Raw genomic sequence first — 22,461 nt, 5'->3', positions numbered from 1 at the left:
TTCTGAATGCCCAGGATCGCCTGCTTGACAGATCGCATCAGCGCGCTCCTTCCTGATGCACCTGCGCGCCTTCTGATTATCGCGATGCGCGCTAACATTCGCCCTCTCGCCCACGATCTATCAGACCTGGGCGCAGGCAAGAAGTTTTCCTGTTGCCTTCTCGCCGTCAACCTTCTCTAGTCTCTTACGCGCCAGCGATCTCCTACGCGCCCGCGCGATTCTTCGCCCTTGCGACCGCGCGCCCGCTCGACCGCACGCCCACGTGCCTGAGCGCCCACGCGCATGCGCGCCCGCGCGCATGCGCACCCATGATCGCCCGCGCGCGAACCAACGGTGTTCCATCGCGCGAGAGCCAGCGAGATTCCTGCCAATAAGCCATTGCTCGCCAACGCGCTGTCTCGCCTAGGCGTCATTGCTCGCCTGCTCACTATCGGATTCCGACCGCCAGCTCTCGCCTTTCCAACCACACTTGCCCTCCTTCTGCGCTCCCTCGCGCACTTTCGTCTGCGCGCCCACGCGCCTGCGTGCGCGCTTCCACGTTCGCCTACGCGCGAACCATTGATTTACCATCGTGCGAGCGCCAGGGCGATTGCGACCGCGATTCCCGTCGGGGTTTCGCAACACGGGCAACCTGGTGAGTCTTCTGGAGCGCGTATTTCCAGAACACGGTCTTCACCCCCTAAACGCAGAGCATGGCACGTGCAAGAACAGGAAGAATCTTCAGGGAGGTCTGAGCAACATTCTTCTTTCCAGAACCTGGGTTAGCCCTTCCTCCTCACCATTCCCTGGAAAGGTCTTGCCAGGGAGTTGTTTCTTTCGAGATTTCTCCGTTGGGCAGGGGGTGACTGGTTTAGCCCTTCCTCTTCACCATTTCGTGGAAGGGGCTTACCAGGCCTTTCCCTCCCCGGTTGCGACCCGAGGTTTTGTACAAGGAAGCTCCAGGAATATCATCGGTACTTTCCTTCTCTCGGGCTCAAGCACTTTTGCTTTCCGTCGCCAAGTTTCGAACTTGCGGGCAAACTCGATGTTGGAGCATCTAGACGCAGTGACCGAGAGCTTCCTCTCGGGAGTCCCATCCGTGGATGTCGACAAGCTCAGACACTATTCCATCCTTGGGAGTCCCATCCATGGATGTCGACAAGCTCAGACACTCTTCCATCTTTGGGAAGAGCTTGTTTGAGCCCAAGGACAGAGAAATGGACAGCTGTTGTGCGGAGGAAGTCGAATTCCGTTTTCACTCCTCCAAGGCGCTTACTTCCAGACCCTGCAAGCCTCCGACGCCTCTTCATTCAGCCTCGTCAGCCTAGGTTATCGGAACCGTCTACGGCAGCTAAGACAAGGGGTACAATAGCAGTCCCCTCCTGTCAGGGACAGGTAGGACTGGAGGTTCTCCCGGGGAGGCATAATCCTAGAGGGAGCGGCAGAGTTCACCAACTCTAGGATTGGGAACCCCCCTTGCAGGTCTCACGCTGGGGGGATGCCTAAGGTTACTCGTCCGGATAATAGCTTCCCGATGCCGCCTCCTGCACGATCTCCGTGATCAGCCAAGGATATCGCGCCTCGCTCCTAACATCTCTCCTTCACTGTCAGCGAATCCAGTGTCGCTGAGCCTCTATGCCATGGGGTCGGCAAGAGGTTTGTCCGTTGGGCAGAGGGAGCCATGCTTTAGGAGAAGGTCCTCCATAGGATCCTTGACGGCTTCCCTCCCGGCTTCTTCAGTCGATCCTTTCTTGTAGGAAAGCATCTGAGACGGGAGTTCCGTCGTCGACCTCTCAGCTCTGATCAAGTTTGTTGAACAAACTTCGTCCAGCGTGGAACAGCAGAGTCGATCAGACTGGTAACGAGACCGCAAGACTCCTTATGCCCGGGATCGGAAGGACGGGTACTTCCGGGTTCCATTCCATCCATCTTCGAGGAAGCACTTGGAATTCAGCCTAGACTACAGATGTTCCTGCTTCAGATGCGGTGTGGCGATCCCGCCGCAGCATCTCAGGTTTTTCACCAGAGAACTCTCCCTGCTTTCTTCATGGCCGCTCAGGAGCAGGCTTCCGCCTCCTTCGCTTTTTGGAGGTTTGGCCAACTCCGGTAGTCTCGGGTTCGACCTTCTTCAACACCGGGACTTTACTAAGAGTGAGGGATCATGGTAATTCGCTAGGAGCCTTCTCTACTTCTGCCTCAACATCTGGAATATCTAGCCATGATATTGACTCCTTCTCCAAGCCTTCCCTTCAGTTGACTGTGGCAAGGCTGAGGAGAGTCGCAGAACCTTTTCTCAGTCAAGGAGAGCTTTCAGCCTTATCTTGGAACGTTTCCTGGGTCTCCTTACCTCATTGACCCGTCTAAGTTCCGAACGGTCTCCTCAGGATAAGTTCCCTGTTAGGCGGCCCAAGTTCCGGTAGAATCAAAGCAACGATTAACCGGACTTTCTGGCCCCTATGGGACCAGCGGAATGATTAGACCTGCAATGGGTGTTGACCTATGGAACCTCTTGCATGGGAGTGGATCTTCTCGTCCTTTCCCCGCATTTAATGCTGTTCTCGGACTTGTGAAAGAAAAGGGGGTGGGGAGGGGCCATGTTCCGGTTCAGGTCTATGGTCAGGTAGGCTTAGGGGCCGTAGTCTGGCCCTTCTACAGATCCTACAGATCCTGCCGAGTCGCTCCGTGTGCGACAACTCCATGGTACTGGCGTATTCCAACTAGCAGGGAGGTACATTTTCATACTTTCACATCTTGCAGTAGAGATACTGAGATGATCCGAAGTCCACTCAATACCACTATCGGCTCGCTCATTCCGGGAAGAGGAATGTTCTCTCCGACAATCTGAGCAGAGCCTCACAGATAGAGAGTACCTGGGGGTCTTTGGCCTCTAGTGACCAGCAAGTCCTGGCCTGGGGGACCTGATCACGACAGCCTGGAGCTTCAAGCTGCCGCTGTACTTCCCCCCAGTCTCAGACCCCAAGACTCTTTGGCAAGATGCTTTCCGGTGACGGTGGGACAGCATCGACGCCTATGTCTTCCCACCATTGTTGTCTGTTGAGAAGGGGTCTCAACGAGACCAGGTTGTCTGTCAATCTTTCGATGGCCCTGAGAGCTCCGCTGCGACTATACGCAGAACGGTTTCCGGACCTTCTGCATCCCCTGACGGAACTCCCGGGAGAGCTTCTTCCATGACACAGGCTACGCAAACAACCACACTACAACATCTTTCACAAGCCGTAGCATCGCTTCGGCTTAACGCCTGGAGACACTACGCCGCCTCCTCACGAAGAGACAACCCGCAACAGTCGCGGAGCGGAGGTCGCGTCACCTGCGATAGTCATCCGCAGGGGTCTACCAGGCGAAGTGGAGAGTCTTCTGTGGTTGGTGTCGTGGGAGAGGTACCTCTTCCCTTGAGGCCTCTCCTCCATCAATAACGGAGTTATTGTTTATCGGCGGAAGGAAACTCGTTTCCGCTCTCGGCAGTGAATCCTATCGCTCAGCCTTTCCCTGGCCTTCAGGCTGAAAGGAATAGACTTTTTCCTTCCCGCTGGATCTTTCTTCGACTCATGCGAAGCTACGAACGTACCTGCCCCCAGTCGGAGTGAGACCTCCTCCATGGAGCATGGTTCGGACTCTTAAGTCCCTTAAGAGATCTTCTTACGAACCATTACGTCAGGCCTCTGATCATCGTCCGTCTTGGAAGACGGTGCTCCTGGTCGCTCTGGTCTCGGCCAGTGTGTAAGCAATCTTCATGGTCTCGTACGACTCCGCCCTTTCAAGAGGATAAGGGGAGGTAACATTCAGGTTCGCTCCTGAGTTGTTTTCTAGACTCAGAATCTTGGAGTCCCGGACCTTCGGTTCGACTCCTTCAAGATTTCGAGTCTCCGTTCTGTATCAGATGACCCAGACCTTCTCCTTCTTGCCAGTAAAGGAACCGAGGGGTTATCTTTGAGAACAGCTGCAGTTTGTCCTTACGTGCAAGCCCGGTTTGGGAGCACAGGAAGGACGCAGGGGAGAGTCACCAGTATGCCTTTTCAGCTCGGACTCAAGGGCATTCATCTCCACCTGAATCCAGACCCTCCCCCGTCACGTCGCCCTACAGCACGATGTCGGATACATCGCAACGTCCCTCGCCTTCAAGGAGAACTACATGTACGCTGTGACGCAAGTGCTACAAGCTGGAGTCTGGAAGCGTCTAGTGACCTTCGCAGCCCACTTCCTGCAGGATGTGACCCACAGGGGTATCGATACGTTTCTATCACTCTGTGGTGGCTACACAACAGCTGGTCTAACCTCAGGCTCCTTTTTGGACAGGTAGCAGAAGGTTGAGGGCATTGTTACCAGGTTTTAGACTGCATGAACGGAAGAAGTATGTCTGGCCCTTACTTCTTTCTTCATCCTCCCCTCTACTTGGGAAAGCAGCATCCTGGTCTCTGCATAGCTGACCTCAAACCTCTGCAGGTAAACCATGCTTCCTTGTGTTCCAAGTATTGAGACAATACTGTCGCGTCCCCCATACCCTGACGAGGTGGTATTGGGAACGTCCTAACCCAGAGTTCCTTCTAGAACTCCAGGTCAACTGCCTAGGACGGGTCACACTTTCTTCCGTCACACATAAGCTTATGTAGGCCACACGTTTCATTGCGGAGCAAGGAACTTGTGAGGTGCAGGGACTCCTTTTCTCGAGTGCGACTCACTCGGATTCTGAGTCCCCGGGTAAGTCAAAGCCAGTATGGCTGGGGTCTTTCCACCCTTCCTAAGGGGTAAGTCACCCTATGTAAATAGCGTGGTTTGTATTTCGGTTACGGAACAAATGACAAATTCGGAGATAATTTGTATTTTTCCTAACCATACAAACCTTAGCTATTTACACATATTTGCCCGCCAGCCCTGTCCCCAAGTCAAGTCCTACCTCTAAGTGAAGTGAGACATTTCACCGGTGTGTGAGGGGGAGGGGTAGCAAGCTACCCCTCCCCCTACCCCTGCTAACTAGCGCAGGGGTAGTAAACCCTCGTTAAAATCTAATGGCTCGTCAATTTCAGCTACGCCGAAAGTAAACACTATGTAAATAGCTAAGGTTTGTATGTTTAGGAAAAATACAAATTATCTCCGAATTTGTCATATCTAGAGCAATTTCAAGTATGCTGCTCTCCCATTCCAATGAAGTCAGCAGAATTTGGGTTTCCTTCCACAAGCCAGATTCTTAAGATACCTTAGCCTCTCTGCATACTTGCCTGGCTTAGCAATCTCAATGTGCGGACAATTTCAGTTTCGGGTTACATTGATAGTTCCTGAGTGCCACAATCCAGGTGGCATCCGGTTCTGCTTATACTCCTTTATGTGTCATTAGAACTACCCTTCTCCTGCTGAGGGATTTTTTTTTTTTTGCTGGGCAGAGCCTCTGCAATGAATTGTGGTTCACTTCATCTTCTTTGCCAAAAAGTTTGTCACACAACCTTTAACTAGATCTCAAACTGAAGAGCTTGGTCTTCTGTCCTCTGGAGTAGCTTGAAATGGCCTTTCCACACCAGGAACCGATGCCCCTTTAGGGATGTCACTCAAATCCTTAGATCTCTCAAGCAGACCTTCTTATACCCTTGACCAACCATGAGATAAGAGCTAAACCCTAGACCACTCATGAGCCTTACAATAGGCATTACAATGAGAATACTGCATGACATGTTGGATGTCATAGGTCATGCTCAAGGAAGGGAGGCCTTCCTTTCCCATGTCCAGAGTTCATGAGGAAGAGCCAGCTTCTAGTTAAGCTCAACTCTAATTTCATATTGATAATGTACAGAATGACTGTCCTAGGAGGACAGGCTGTCGCTTGTTAGAGATCTTAGGTCCCCTTGTAGAACATCAAAGACTCATCCCCGCCCAGAAAGGGTAATGATAGATATCCAGGAACATTGCTTCTCTGGACTCTTTTACCTTCAGCCATACTGATCCAATGAGGTTCTGGAATCATCCTGTTTCGAATGCTTGAAATCAGGGATATTAAGTCTACTCTAACATTTAGGAAATACCTTTTGTCTAAGCTCGTGAGCAACTTCAAGTAGTTCTGCCCACCCTTGAACATCAGGCCCCCAGTTGGGATATGACCCCTATTCTTAAGTCTCTTATGTGTACCCCATCCAAGCCTTTGAGATGAGCTTCAGGGAAAATTCTGACTCTCTAGTCGGACTTTTGGCTAACTATATCCTTAGCAAAGTGAGTTGGCGAGCTTTTGGCATCTAATATGCCACTAGTTAGTCCGAAAGAATAACTAGTAGCTAATACCCAGATGTCCATGATATCTGGTTCGAATCCTCCATATCTATCAGAGCAACTGTCTTCTCTGTCGTACGGAATCTCTACAGTGCTATCTTAAGAGGACTCAGTGCTTCACTCCTGAGTTCCAAAGACTTTGCTCAGCACCGGTAGGATAAAGGAAAAGATATCCGAGAACACTGTTTTTTCTAGCTTTCATTAGTTGTGTCTTTACCTCAACCAGAGGAGTTGGAGATCCTATTCAGGCAGGGGCTTGCCAAGTTAAGGATATCAGATCCATTTTAGCACTCAGGAGGAACCTGTCAGTAGCTCAAGTATTAAGACCAGAGTCTGCTAATACCAGTCATCTTTTACCTATTACTACTTGCAAGAGTTTACCCACAACTTTTTAGCACCTTTACCCTTGGTTTTGTGGTGGCTACTCAACAGGTTATGATACCATCACAGCTTCCTCATGAGACAAGATACATCTCATCTAAGGTAGTGGTTTCGGTTAAGTCTCTCTTAGGGATGCAGCAGTCTTGGTCGCTATGAGCTGGACCGGCCATCAGATGCAGTTGAGCTTCATGACGGAGCAATCTTTCTTTACAGTAGGATCTATTAGTAAGTATCTCCTGTATCCTCCCAATCGAGGAGGGGATGGATAGAATGTATTCATATCCATTTCTTACAATATTTATGATGCATTCGGACATACACCCCACATTAATATATAAGATCTCCTGTGACTAAATACTATTTATTCTTTCTACAGGCCTCGCTTAATGTCGGGAGCATCTTTATGCTAGGAGGCTGGCAGGAGTCATAACCTCTGCTCCTGCACAGGACCATATGGTCTGGAAATTCCGTGGAGTGTTGAACTAGCCACTACAGGCAATTTGGCTCATAGCACCTTGCTTCCTCCTAAGGAGGAGTCTCCTGTCGATAGGATGATGGTTGTATTTGTGTAGAAACAAATAACAACCTGAGTCCTTTAAGTTGCACTTCCTGTCTCATCCACCCTGCAAGCTTCGGGCCTAAAGGTCAAAAGTTCAAGTCTTGCTGGCTGACAGGTAGTTATAACTACCTTGTTAAATTTTAACGGCTGTTACAGTTTTGCTGAAATCTCACTCCTTTTAAAGGACTCAGGCATCTATAGCTAGGAAAAATGGAAATTACTTATAAAATTAAATTTGCCGCCACAACCACTCATCTCAGTCCCAGGTCTAAGGGCAAAATTGGAATACAGTATTGTGTAATGGAAGGGTTGACATGGCTTCCCTCTCACACCACCTGTCGTTAACCATCAGTATCTCGTTAAAGATTCAGTGACTGTTCCATTGCCACTGTAGACACATCTCTGTTGTTGTTTAATTGACTCGGGTTTGTATAGCCAGGAAAAATACTCATTACTGTACATTTAGATTTTGTTGTTTTTCTATTCCGATTTTTACAGGAATAAAACTTTTTATCAGATAGGTAATTTATGCCACTTATTAATTTTTTTTTATTTTACAGGTCCTTATCGTTACGAGTGCTGGGGATTTTGACATTGAATTATGGTCTCGAGAAGCTCCCAAGGCATGTCAGAATTTTGTCCAGCTATGTTTAGAAGGATACTACAATGGAACAATATTTCACAGAGTTGTCCCTGGATTTATTGTCCAGGGAGGCGATCCAACTGGTACGGGAGAAGGAGGAGAGTCGGTCTATGGCAAGCCTTTTAGGGTATGTTTTAATTTTGGAATATGGCTGTTAATTTGCTGGATAGTTTCATTGATTTCATGATATTTTTTTAAGGATTTCTTACAGAAATGTATGCATTTCCAGCTGTAAGTGGTACCTCAGAGATCGAACGTAATTTATTCCAAAATGTTTTAACACCGAATTAATTTTCCTGATAGGAATGAATGAGGATAATTAGTTCCCCACTCAAGGGTGCTCCTATAATTGGCCTATTTTACACAAGCTTTAATTAAATTACAGTACAGTTCGTAAAAGCATATAAAAAACAAAAACAGTTATGATTAATAGAAAATACGAGCATTGAACTTCACTTTACCAGTTGTAAGGAGTATGGATGGTTTGAGGGGAAGATGGTGATTAGGGGTGTTAGTGTCCCATAAAAATAGTTAAATTCCCTTCTGGGGTTCTTTCCTTTCTTTGCCTTTTTTCTGGCACTAACTGTAATTCACTTGAGGACCCTTTTAATAAAAACTGATCAAGAGGGATTATTTCTGCCTGTTTCAAGACATTCCTGAAATGACTCATTACGCTATAGATATAAAATTTGACTGCTTTGGTTAGATGGTACTTTCAAATTTATGTAAATAAGGCCATTTTTCCTATTCCTAACTGTATAAACCTGAATCCTTTGAGTTACATTTCCCGCCTTAACTGCCCCGCAATTTGTAGGTGAAGGTTAAAGTGACTTATTAGTTTGGTGGGGGGGGGGGGGGTGATTCCCACCACCTGCTATCAACTACTGACACCTTGTTATATATATTAACAGTTGGTTTTCTGAAATCATACTCCTATTAAAGAATTCAGGTTTGTACAGTATACAGTAGTGAGGAGAAATACAAATTACAGTACTTTACTTGAAAAAATTTGTGATATCCTTAGTATTGTGCTTAGAATTCACTACACTAGAGCCAATCGAATAAGCTCTTGCCTCCCCCAATCTCTTGACAGCGACACTTCTATGTACTTGAGAATGCAGACCCCTCTCCTCTACTGATTGACCTGGCAGTGACTACGCTGACAGCAAGAATCCCAGTGGAGAGATTCGTGAACAAGGGCACAACATTTTCAGTACTTGAGTTTGCGTCCATGGCTAGCCCCCAAGCGACACCATGGATCGACCTTTAGTCAGGAGTGATAGCGTACTTAACTACAACTCAGGATTTTACAAACTCCAAGATGAAGAGAAAGTAAACGGACTTGATTCTGTTGAGCGCCAAGGCTGTCACCTTCTTGGCACTGTGGTGGTTTGCAGGCTGTAAGAAAACGTAGCACGTAAACTGCTTGTTTTCAGGATGCCGACCACACTCTAGCCGCACTACATAAAAAGGCTGTGGATTGCCCCAGAGATCTGGGCAAAAAGAAGTCAAAGTTAAATGGGCACTAGGCACCACCCCTTGTTGTGGTTCTGGACAAGGGGACCCAACTGTAAGCTTAATACAATACAGTACAATATACGGTAGAAAGGCCGACAGGCCTGTACACCCGAGATCACAGTTACTTAGTACAGTACACATCATCTCCAGTTTTGTAGTCAAAGCGGAGCTTTCTTAGGATACAGTATTTTATTTAAGCCAGTGTGGCAACTCAGTTAAGATTGTTTTGTTTCATTTTTTTCAAAATTTTAAGTTACTGTATGAAAAAAAAAAAATGATGGGCTAAGGAAACAGTCATGTTATGTAAGGGGTGACAAAGAAATGTAAAAATTATAGAAAAGAATATTTATTTTTATATGAAAATTTTTAAGACAAAACTAATGTCTTGTTATGATAAGAAAAGGTACCAACTCATTTGGCAGCAGTAGGGGATTCACCATTATGAAGCTTCATCTGTGGTGGATAATGTGGGAGGGTGGGCTGTGGCACCCTAGCAGTACCAGCTGAACTCGGTTGAGTCCCTTGTCAGGCTGGAGGAACGTAGAGAGTAGAGGTCCCCTTTTTTGTTTTGTTTCATTGTTGATGTCGGCTACCCCCCCAAAATTGGGGGAAGTGCCTTGGTATATGTATGTACTACAATTTGGCAAAACTTCAGGATACTATCTAATGTACACAAATCCAAGTAATCACAATTTTTTATATTATACCAATTATATTGTTAATGAACTACTCCATCCCACAATAAAAGTACACCAGCTCAAATTGACAGTAACCCAACTTTTCTAAGCTAGTCTTCAAGTCACATATTCAAGTGGGTTTAACGTCATCACTGCGCAAGCACATTTTACATAATTGTCACGAATGTTACTTGGCAACGTCACCAACTAGTCTTTGTATATGCTTGCTCTCTGGCCTCCATGACCATATATATTGGTCCCAAAACAGGATGGTTTAATGCTAACTTGAATTACTGATTATTACAAACCCCAGAAAAGAAGTCAAAATTGGTACAATATAATCCTGTCCACAACACACCAAAATTATATCTACCCTTTTTGTATCCCTTTTTTTAAACTGTTCTCACATGAAATAAAGTTAAAAGGACAGTATACCATCAACCTTCATTTTCTTTTGATGGCTTGTCAGATGACTGCTGGTGGGGATCTTCAGCTTTGATTTTATTTTCTTGTCTGTTGGAGGGGTTTCTTCAACTGTCCAATTGGGCTCTGGTGTTATGATGACAGGATGTCACTAGCAACTTTAAACCCTTAATTCATTATTTAGTCTTTGATATCTAATAGACAACAAACTACAAGATCTTGTCACTAGCACTAACTAAGAAGACTTTGGCAAAAATCGCAATGATTATGACACAGCTGGCAAACTCCTTACTCTTTTGAACACCAATTTCTTCTTTCATGGATATAAAAATTTTCATCCTATGCCATACTCGGGGTAGGGCACTGTGCTAGCCTGAAACAAAGAATCATTTATGAAAAAACAAACAGGGTAAATTAGCACCTACACAGAAAAAAATAAATAATAAATTATAATACAGTACTGTACTATACAAATGATATTCCTATAAAGGTACTGTACTGTACTAGCTATTTTTTTTTTACAGTGCATCAGTCTGCTAACCAGTGAATGAATTGTATCCTGAAGAAGAAAGATGCTATGGCCTTCTTCTTTGCTAGGCATGTAGAACAAGATGAGGCACTTACTTCCAGGAATGCACTGGTATTGGAGACTGTAGCTCTTTTCCTGCAGAAGGACGTCAACATAACAATAGAGGAGTGAAGTAAGACAACCCTGGACTCCCTCATCTGTCAATCAGGGACCTCTAAAAAAAGACTCCTGCATTGTCTGGGGCCAGGTCAGCACTTCCAGTCATTTTTGTGTCTATGAAAGAGGTAGACAACACTCCGCCCTTTCTGCCCCATTTTTTCCAGTCCTAGATGGGTATGTGGAGGAAGAAAGGGGAAGGGGACATTGAGACCAGCAGTCCCATCCTGCAGCTGCCACAATTGGGGAGATGTCTGACAAGCTGTTGGTTGATGGGGCAGTACCATGGAGCCGATAAATGGAAAATAAAAGTACTCCTGGATGGATACTGCCTCTTATTCATCGACTCATCCTCCTCTCACTTACACAAGTAACCTTTTGGAGTTATCATCCTGGACCCCCAAAGCTCTGTGGAGGCAGAGATAAAATAGTTGGTAAAGAAAAATGCTCTAGAAATTGTATCATACGGTTCTCCAGGCTTTTACAGTTGTCTTTTCTTTGTGAAGAAGTCAACTTGGGATAGGAGACTGGTCATTGACCTCTCCCCTTTGAAAGAGTTTGTTCTACAAACTCCCTTCAAGATGCAGAGAGCAAGTACCATACAAGCTGCCGTCAGAAAAAGGAAGACCTCATGCTATCTGTTGCTTTAAAAGATATACCAGGCATACAGAAAGTACCTCCACTTTACTTTGTCCTCAGGGAAGTAGAATACCTGTTTAAAGTCCTCTGCTTCGGATTGACTACTGCTTCCCAATTGTTCACGGTCATCTGCTGTTTGCTGAGATACTTGAACTACTGGTTGAATGTATCTTCCACCAAGAATTATTTACTTCAAGATTGAGATAGAATTCTTTCCTTTTCACACAATATGAGAATCTTGATCAATCGAGAAATTCCTCTAACCGTATGGTTTCGCTGGAACAAGAAATATTGTATGATTTAGCCTGGTGGTTGAACAACAAGAACCTCATCAGGGGAACTACACTTGACTCCTCACCTCCGAAGATCCGGCTGTTGACAGACGTATCCAAGGAGGGATTGGATATACACCTGAGGAACCAGACCACTTTAGGAAGCTGGTCTGTAGAAGAAAGGCACCTGCATATCACCTAATGGAAATGCAAGCAGCGCTTCTCGCTTTGCAAGGCTTCCAACAGAGTTTGATAGAGCACTTAATATCATTAATGAGCAACAACACTACCATAGTGGACTACCTCAACAAGCAAGGAGGCACTGTTTTATAAGTCCCTTTGTGAGTGGGCAAAGTAAGCGCACAATTGGCCATTCAACAATGTAGTAGAGCTGTCGAGGAGGTTCATTGCAGGCTAGAGGAATCTACTAACCAACACACTCGGTTGCCAAGGACAAGTAATAGAAGCGGAATGGTCCCTGCATCTGCGAGTAACAGAAAGGAGTTCATCATCGATAAATCTGATAACCACACTGCTGAAAAAAATAGCTCCTTCAGCGTCCCTAGAGGATGCCGTCCAACACCTCTTTGAGAACTTTGATGTATGCACCTTTCCTCCTTCATGTCTGATTCTATGAAGGATCAAGAGATTGTTGACGACATCAAATCTGTGGATGACCTTGGTGGTTTCCAGGTGGCCACATGTTGAATGATATTCAGATCTGCTGATGCATCAATAGGTGTAGGAGATAATGATGATGATGATGATGCTTTATGTCAAGGTACTGAGAGAACTACCCTAAAGGCCCAACCTCCTCTGTTAGCCCCATCTGCAGAGGTACCACAACTGAAGTGGCATCCCTGTCACTTCTTTAAAGATTTGTGATTTTACCATCATTTCTTTTATCACTGAACTAGAGACAGGATCCCCTCCTCTTCCCCTCTTTAGAGATATGTCCTATTTTGCCATTGTGTTTGGATAAACAAATAATACATTGAAATAGAATGAATTGATGAAAAAGGTAACTGAATGATGTTTTGCAGGCCTGGACTGGGCAATAGCTTTGTGTAAATTAGCTTGGTTGGATTAATCTGTCCTTATAGGTTGTTACAAGTTGTTTTACCTCCAAATTTTCTGTTTGATCTTGGGCAAAAACTGTTTTTAAATGTTTAACTTAGCCGGTGAATATATAATAGCTGCTACTCAGCGGCTCGACAGAAAACACACTAAAAAAACTCGCGAGCGATCGCTATGAAGGTTGCGGGTGTGCCCACCAGCGCCAACTATCGGCCAGATACCACTCTTGCATGTAAACAAACCCTTCAATTCTTCTCTGTCGACCTTGACGACAAGACGTATCATTACTCGCTGTAGAACCTGGAGTTTTCAATATTAATCTTACCCGATGATCATGTAGCTGTCAACTCCGTTGCCCGACAGAAATCTAAGGTCGGGATACGCCAGCGATCGCTATACAGGTGGGGGTGTACACAACAGCGCCATCTGTGAGCAGGTACTCAAGTACTTCTTGTCAACAAGAACTCAATTTTTCCTCTGTCGTGCCACCGGCTAGACCTACTTGGATACGCTGTTGATTCTGGAGTTGTTTTTCACGATTTTGGTGATGTATTCGCTCTAGATTTTAGCCTTCGCTATTCAGGAAGCTTTATCATTAGCTTAGCAAGCTTTTTGATTTAATTTGTATTAATTGTTAACGAACTTTGCTAGATTTTGGAATTCCCCCTTGACTATTTCTACAATTCAAGATGTCTGACCAGTCTCAAGTCCCTAAGTACAGGCAGTGTAGTGTTAGGGCTTGTACTAGGCGTCTTCCGAAGGCCTCCATAGATCCTCACACCGTTTGTTCCAATTGTAGGGGTAAATCCTGTCAATTGGAAGATCGATGTGAGGAATGCGCTGGGCTTTCGGAATTCGATTTTAACAAATTCCTTAAAATGCACGTAGGCTAGAGAAGGATAGGATCAGGAGGAGTTCTTCTCGCTCTGTTGATTTTTCCTCTCCCCATGCCCCTCAACCTTTTCCTTCCCCTGTAGTGGTGACTCCCGACCCTGCTACTAGTGCTCAGCCATCCATGGCGGATATGATGCGTGCCATTCAGGCTCTTGGTGACAGAGTGGAGTCATTGGCTAATGACCGTAATCAGCTTTTGGCAGATGTCAAAGAGCTGAAAGCGAAAAGTGCAGTGGGAAGTGTTGTTAGTGCAAGTGAAGTGAAAAGTGTCAGTGTCAGTGTTGCGCATGAGGGTACATCTGTTCGTGCCAGTCGTCCTCCCAGTCCGGGACCTCTTGCAAGCTCCCAAGCCCAGGGGAGAAGCAATGTCGAAGGACCAAAGGGTTCGGCAGGCCTTGATCAGCGTACGGATGTACCCTCAGTGGTTGCGGACGTTTCTGTCAGAGATCGTCCCATCCACAAACAGACGAATGAGCCCTATCATTCCTCGTCTGTGGAAGAAGTTTCAAGGAGGAAACGATGGACCAAGGTCTCACGACCTCTCAAGCGTAAGGTCCCTTCCGAGCGAGTCCAACGGCCCAGGTGTAGCCACTGGGTCAGTTCGGACTCGCCGCAGTCTTCCGAAGACTGCACACCTCCCAAGAGAGGTAGAGTGGTTCCACAACAGGCTACTACTCCGTCTGTTGCTGCACCAACCACGGTAGACCCTAAGTGGTCCATGCTGCAGACTATGCAGTCTCAGCTTGCTGCGTTCATGCAAGAGTATCATGCTGAGAAGGTTGACACTGCACCTGTTAACCTACAACCTGCCACGGTTGTGCGCTCAGCAGATACTGCGGCTGCCTGCTCCCACACTCCACCTGTGAGAGCTCCACCACCGATGCGCAGTCCACCCTGCCAGACGCATGTTCATGCTGCACCATCCGTTGACATGCGTGAGCTACCGCATCAGCAGGGGGAAGGTGCTGTAGAGCTGCCGTGTTTTGACACTATGCGGCATGCTCCGCAACCCATGCGGCATGCTCCGCATCCCATACGGCATGCTCCGCAACCCACGGCAGTCCCTCCCACGCACCAGCACTCTGCTTTTGTTGTTGCCAGCTCGCAGACTGACCAGCAGCGGCATGATGTTGGATCCGCAGCAGCTACGCATGAACCCGTGCTGCCGGATTCAGCCGTTCAGCTTTCTGCTCCGCCTTTGCCACTTCCTACTCAGCTTTCGGATGATGGAGTATCGGATGACGAAGCTGCACATTTGGATGAACCGCACTCCGACTTAGAAGGGCCCAAGTCTACGCCTCCCTCCTTAGACTTTCGTAAAGTCCTTGCCTTGTTCAGGGACTTGTATCCGGAACAGTTTGTGTCTGCAACCCCTCGCTCTCCTCCCTCCGAGTTTGCTCTGGGCATGCAGTCTGCTGCTCCTGCCTTCACCAAGCTTGTCCTCGCACGCTCATCCAAGAGAGCTTTGAGGGTTTTGGGAGAGTGGTTGCAGTCCAAGAAGCAACTGGGAAAGACTGCTTTCATCTTTCCGCCTACCAAGCTTGCTTCCAAATCTAGCGTCTGGTATGCCACGGGAGAGGAACCCGGCTTGGGAGTTCCTGCCTCTGCCCAGGGCGACTTCTCAAGTCTGGTTGACTCTCCCCGCAGGCTGGCTATGAGACGATCTAAGATTTGCTGGTCCTTTTCTGACATGGATCATCTGTTGAAGGGAGTCTTTCGTGCTTTTGAGATCTTCAACTTCCTCGATTGGTGTTTGGGAGCGTTAAGCAGAAAGACTTCCCCTTCGGATAAGGACTCTGCCATGCTGATCATGTCTAGCATGGACAAAGCCATTCGGGATGGGTCTGGTGAACTTGCGGCTTCGTACGTGTCGGGAGTGCTTAAGAAGAGAGAACATCTTTGCTCCTTCTTGTCGTCTGGGATCAATCCTTGCCAGAAGTCGGAGTTGTTGTTTGCTCCTCTCTCCAAGTGTCTGTTTCCGGAGGAGCTGATTAAGGGGATGGCTGCCTCGCTGATCCAGAAGGATACCCATGATCTGATGGCATCTTCCGCACGTAAGGCTAAAGCTTTACCTTCCGTGCCTAGACCTTTCCGTTCTGCAGCAGTGGACACACCAGCAACTAGGTTCATCCCACCCTTTCGTGGCAGAACCTCCAGCAGAGGAGGTACCCGTGCCGACAGTCACCGTGGCAAATCCAAGAAGGGTTCAAAGTCTGCAAAAGGCAGGATCTGACTGCCTTCCTCTCCAGACAGCAGTGGGAGCCAGGCTCAAGAACTTCTGGCAAGCTTGGGAGAGCAGAGGTGCAGACGCTCAGTCTGTGAAGTGGCTAAGGGAGGGGTACAGAATTCCGTTCTGCCGCTGTCCCCCTCTAGCAACATCTCCCATCAACCTCTCTCCCAACTACAAGGAGAAGGACAAGAGGCTAGCGTTGCAACAAGAGGTGTCGCTCTTGCTACAAAAGGGAGCGGTAGTCATAGTCCGGGACCATCAATCCCCGGGCTTCTACAACCGTCTCTTCCTGGTAGCGAAGAAGACAGGAGGTTGGAGACCGGTGCTGGACGTCAGTGCTCTCAATGCTTTTGTCACCAAGCAGACGTTCACGATGGAGACAACGAAGTCGGTCCTAGCAGCGGTCAAGAAGGAGGACTGGATGGTCTCGTTAGACCTGAAAGACGCGTACTTTCACGTCCCCATCCATCCAGACTCCCAACCTTTCCTAAGGTTCGTCTTTGGAAAGGTTGTGTACCAGTTCCAAGCCCTGTGCTTTGGCCTGAGCACGGCACCTCTTGTGTTTACCAAACTGATGAGGAATATTGCCAAATTCCTTCACTTGGCAGACATCAGAGCCTCCCTCTATTTGGACGACTGGCTTTTAAGAGCTCCGTCAAGTCGTCGCTGTCTGGAGAATCTCAGATGGACTATGGATCTGACCAAGGAATTGGGCCTCCTGGTCAATATAGAGAAGTCCCAACTCGTCTAATCCCAGACCATTGTCTATCTAGGTATGGAGATTCAGAGTCGAGCTTTTCGGGCTTTTCCGTCGGCCCCAAGGATCAATCAAGCCCTAGAATGCATCCAGAGCATGCTGAGAAGGAACCGATGTTCAGTCAGGCAGTGGATGAGTCTAACAGGGACACTTTCATCGCTGGCCCAGTTCATCGAGTTAGGGAGACTCCACCTCCGCCCCCTTCAGTATCATCTAGCTGCTCACTGGAGAAAGGACATGACGCTAGAGGCGGTCTCAGTGCCTGTTTCCGAAGAGATGAGGTCTTCACTGACGTGGTGGAAGAACAGCATTCTTCTCAAGGAAGGTCTACCATTGGCTGTTCAGACCCCCGACCACCGTCTCTTCTCGGACGCATCGGACACGGGCTGGGGTGCGACACTGGACGGACAGGAATGCTCGGGCACGTGGAATCAGGAGCAAAGGACACTTCACATCAACTGCAAGGAGCTTTTGGCAGTTCATCTGGCCTTGATAAACTTCAAGTCCCTCCAGCTAAGCAAGGTGGTGGAGGTGAACTCCGACAACACCACAGCCTTGGCTTACATCTCCAAGCAAGGAGGGACTCATTCGAGGAAGTTGTTCGAGATCGCAAGGGACCTCCTCATTTGGTCAAAAGGTCGAAAGATTTCGCTGGTAACGAGGTTCATTCAGGGCGACATGAATGTCATGGCAGATCGCCTCAGCCGGAAGGGTCAGGTCATCCCCACAGAGTGGACCCTTCACAAGAATGTTTGCAGCAGACTATAGGCCCTGTGGGGTCAGCCCACCATAGATCTATTCGCTACCTCGATGACCAAGAGGCTCCCGATGTATTGTTCTCCGATTCCAGACCCAGCAGCAGTTCACGTGGATGCCTTTCTGCTGGATTGGTCCCATCTAGACCTGTATGCGTTCCCTCCGTTCAAGATTGTCAACAGGGTACTTCAGAAGTTCGCCTCTCACGAAGGGACACGGTTGACGTTGGTTGCTCCCCTCTGGCCCGCGAGAGAATGGTTCACCGAGGTACTGCAATGGCTAGTGGACGTTCCCAGGACTCTTCCTCTAAGAGTGGACCTTCTGCGTCAGCCTCACGTAAAGAAGGTACACCCAAGCCTCCACGCTCTTCGTCTGACTGCCTTCAGACTATCGAAAGACTCTCAAGAGCTAGAGGCTTTTCGAAGGAGGCAGCCAGAGCGATTGCCAGAGCAAGGAGGACATCCACTCTCAGAGTCTATCAGTCAAATGGGAAGTCTTCCGAAGCTGGTGCAAGGCGAATGCAGTTTCCTCAACCAGTACCTCTGTAACACAGATAGCTGACTTTCTGTTACATCTAAGGAATGTAAGATCCCTATCAGCTCCTACGATCAAGGGTTACAGAAGCATGTTGGCAGCGGTATTCCGCCACAGAGGCTTGGATCTTTCCACCAACAAAGATCCACAGGACCTCCTTAGGTCTTTTGAGACCTCAAAGGAACGTCGGTTGTCCACACCAGGCTGGAACCTAGACGTGGTTTTAAGGTTCCTGATGTCATCAAGATTCGAACCGCTTCAATCAGCCTCTTTTAAGGATCTCACATTAAAGACTCTTTTCCTCGTTTGCTTAGCAACAGCTAAAAGAGTCAGTGAGATCCACGCCTTCAGCAGGAACATAGGTTTTACATCTGAAACGGCTACGTGTTCCTTGCAGCTCGGTTTTTTGGCTAAAAACGAGCTTCCTTCTCGTCCTTGGCCCAAGTCGTTCGAGATCCCAAGCCTGTCCAACTTGGTGGGGATCGAACTAGAGAGAGTACTTTGCCCAGTAAGAGCTCTTAAGTACTATTTAAGACGGACAAAGCCATTACGAGGACAATCAGAAGCTTTATGGTGTTCTATCAAGAAACCTGCTTTACCGATGTCTAAGAACGCAGTTTCTTACTACATCAGGCTTCTGATTAGAGAGGCCCATTCTCATCTGAAGGAAGAAGACCTTGCTTTGCTGAAGGTAAGGACACATGAAGTTAGGGCTGTCGCTACTTCAGTGGCCTTCAAACAGAACCGTTCTCTGCAGAGTGTTATGGATGCAACCTATTGGAGAAGCAAGTCAGTGTTCGCATCATTTTATCTCAAAGATGTCCAGTCTCTTTACGAGAACTGCTACACCTTGGGACCATTCGTAGCAGCGAGTGCAGTAGTAGGTGAGGGCTCAGCCACTACATTCCCATAATCCCATAACCTTTTTTAATCTTTCTCTTGAAATGCTTTTATTGTTGTTTTTTGGGTTGTACGGAAGGCTAAGAAGCCTTCCGCATCCTGGTTGATTTGGCGGGTGGTCAAATTCTTTCTTGAGAAGCGCCTAGATTAGAGGTTGTGATGAGGTCCTTTAGTATGGGTTGCAGCCCTTCATACTTCAGCACCTAGGAGTCGCTCAGCATCCTAAGAGGACCGCTAGGCTCAGTAAGGAAGACGTACTTAAAAAAGGCAGAGTAATGGTTCAAGTCGACTTCCTTACCAGGTACTTATTTATTTTATGTTTGTTATTTTGAATAACTGCTAAAATGAAATACGGGATACTTAGCTTCTTTGTTAACATGTATGCTGGTCTCCACCCACCACCCTGGGTGTGAATCAGCTACATGATCATCGGGTAAGATTAATATTGAAAAATGTTATTTTCCTTAGTAAAATAAATTTTTGAATATACTTACCCGATGATCATGAATTTAAGGACCCTCCCTTCCTCCCCATAGAGAACCAGTGGACCGAGGAGAAAATTGAGTTCTTGTTGACAAGAAGTACTTGAGTACCTGCTCACAGATGGCGCTGTTGTGTACACCCCCACCTGTATAGCGATCGCTGGCGTATCCCGACCTTAGATTTCTGTCGGGCAACGGAGTTGACAGCTACATGATCATCGGGTAAGTATATTCAAAAATTTATTTTACTAAGGAAAATAACATTTTTCTCAACATATTTGGTGAAGTACTTCATTTTGGTTTGAGCTTTCGCAGTGCAGGTGTTTTATCTTCAACTTAAATCTTGAACTCGTTTTTGGATAGATTTAATTTTTGATGACTTTGGATTGTTTTTTGGACTTTCTTTGACTTTTAAATGGCCGACCCTTCCCTTAGTACGGAAGTGTGTTTTAGGCTTTTAGCAATTATCTTATCACATTATAAATTAATTATAGATTTTATATCTCAACCGCCTTTATTAGGCCTCTTCGATTAGCTTTCCATTTATAATAAACATCAAGATAAATTTTAATGATTTGTTTATATGCGACCTTTCCTGAGAATAGGCGGTCCTAACTTGGAAACCGAAGTTAAACAACGTTGAGCCCTTTCAATCGTAAATAACTTTTACAGAGCTAATGATTTAAAACTTATTAAATGAATATTTTTTAGTAGATATTTTATGAAAGATTTTCTTTGAATAGTCTTCGTACTGTTTCAAAGATGAACTAACGTTTAGTTTATTTATGCTACGCAGTTTGCGCTCTATCGTTACGATAGAGAGAGAGAGTATCACGGTTTCACTTTGCAGAAAGAGTAAATCAATTCTGACGTTTTGTTCATTCTTCTTTCAAAGCTTAAATGTTTTAAATTCTATTTTAAAGGAACTTTTTAATTGAAAAACCTTTCAGATTTTTCCTTTGGTCAAATAACCTGTTTATTGACGAAACGTAAGTGGGCTCTTCTCTTCGGTGCGGAATCAAGAGAGAGAGAGAGAGAGAGTGATAGAGACGGAGAGAGAGAGAGGAGAGAGAACGTTCCGATCTTTATTCTCGTCCCAAGCGAGTAACGTTGTTCTCGAGTTACTCTCGTCCCTAGTCTCTGTACAGGGAGAAAGGATAAAACGTTTTTAGTTTTTATTCTCGTCCCAAGGCACTGTACGGTGAGAGATTGAAAACGTAGTTTTGAATGAACTAGTGTTTAGTCTCTTTCCCAGCCACTGATCTTTTTATCTTAAAATATGTTTACTGTTTTTTGCTTGTATTAATGTGCTTACATTATACGACTGATTTCGCAATTATAACCTTTTGATGAGGGTAGAATTGCGTGCTTCAGGTAGAAATCAGTTTTATTCATACCTAATGTGAATTGTTAAAAAATTTGATTTCAGTGAAATAAGTGCAAAACAGAAAATCGTAGTGATAAAGTGATATTGCGCAAAGTGTTATCAGTGTTGCGACCGAGGGTTCGTCTGTTCGTGCCTGTCGTTCGCCTAGTCCGAGACCTCTTGCAAGCTCCCAAGCCCAGGGGAGAAGTAATGTCGTACGACTTATGGGTTCGAGAGGCCTTGATCAGCGAACAGACGTTCCCTCTATGGTATCAGGCGTATCTCACCAAGATCACCCCTACCATAAGGCGAGAGAGTCGATTTTCTCCTCGTCATCCGAAGGCTTTTCGCATAAGAAACCTAGAACAAGGTTTCGAGGCCCTTTAAGCGAAAGTCAGTCCTTTCAGGACAGGTCCAGCGTCCTGGTTTTAACTATTAGGACAGCTCTGACCCTATGGAGTCATCGGAAGACTGCTCGCCGCCTAAACAAAAGCGTAACACAGGCTCCGAGAGTCTTTTTGTAGGCAAGGTTTTGCAGTCACAGACGTTACCCTCGTATCTTACCGCAACCATTCCCGTTGATCCTAAATGGGTTGTACGGCAAGACATGCAGAATAAGCTTGCCTCTCTTATGGAAGACTATTCTGCCGATAAGGTTCACGTTGATTCTAGCCGTTTATCTCATCGAGATCCTGGCCTTCAGCCGCCCAAACGAACCTTTGTGCGTCCTGTTGACGTTGGCGTAGCTAAGTCACGTCAGTCACGATATGTAGAGCCTCACGTGTTGATTTTCAGCCGCATTTGGACGTTAGGCCGCTTCCTAATGCTCCTGTTGACGTTCAGGACGTTCGCCAACCAGCGGAGTTGACTTGTTTTGACGCTGAGCGTCAACTACCGCAGTCTAGAGTTGTTTTGACTGCTCAGACTAGGCAGTCAAAACAGTCTCGAGTGGACGCCGAGCGTCCTCCCGCACCTGTTGTTGTTGACAGTTCACAGACTGTTAAGCAGTTACATGACGTTGCGTCCTGGTCCGCTACTAATGCACCAGTGCGTGTGGACTCTGCTTGTAAAGCATTGCCACCACGGTAGGTCTCTCCCTTGCTTGAGACTCGGCTATTGTCGGACAAGGTTCCTTCAGATGAGGAAGTTGCTGTTCCCCCTCCTACTGATATTCCCTTGAGGACTCTGTCAGACGGAGAGGAGCCTAAAGCTGCTTAGCCCTCTATGGACTTTAAATAAATCATGCTGATTTTTAAGGATCTTTGTCCGGATCTTTTTGTAACTGCTGCTCCTCGTTCGCCTAAACGTCAGAGTTTACACTAGGCCTAGCTACTTCGAAGCCGTTGTTTTATAAGCTAGTGCTCTCTCGCTCTTCTAAGAGAGCTTTACGTTTGCTAGGCGACTGGTTTATCACCAGGA

General features: G+C 46.7%; 1 protein-coding gene across 1 annotated transcript in view; it reads left to right on the top strand.

Annotated features, from left to right (window-relative positions):
* LOC137621659 (spliceosome-associated protein CWC27 homolog) overlaps positions 1–22,461 on the top strand; it is a 118,042-nt gene that overhangs the window by 15,570 nt on the left and 80,011 nt on the right. Inside the window, exon 2 of the mRNA XM_068352146.1 lies at positions 7,750–7,959. Within this exon, the coding sequence (XP_068208247.1) occupies positions 7,750–7,959 (210 nt within the window). The remainder of the gene's footprint in view (positions 1–7,749; positions 7,960–22,461) is intronic.

Source organism: Palaemon carinicauda, chromosome 28, assembly GCF_036898095.1.
Source record: "Palaemon carinicauda isolate YSFRI2023 chromosome 28, ASM3689809v2, whole genome shotgun sequence".
NCBI classification, from domain to species: Eukaryota; Metazoa; Arthropoda; class Malacostraca; order Decapoda; family Palaemonidae; genus Palaemon; species Palaemon carinicauda.
The sequence above is the reverse complement of the archived record's forward strand: the minus strand, read 5'-3'. Positions and strand labels throughout refer to the sequence as shown.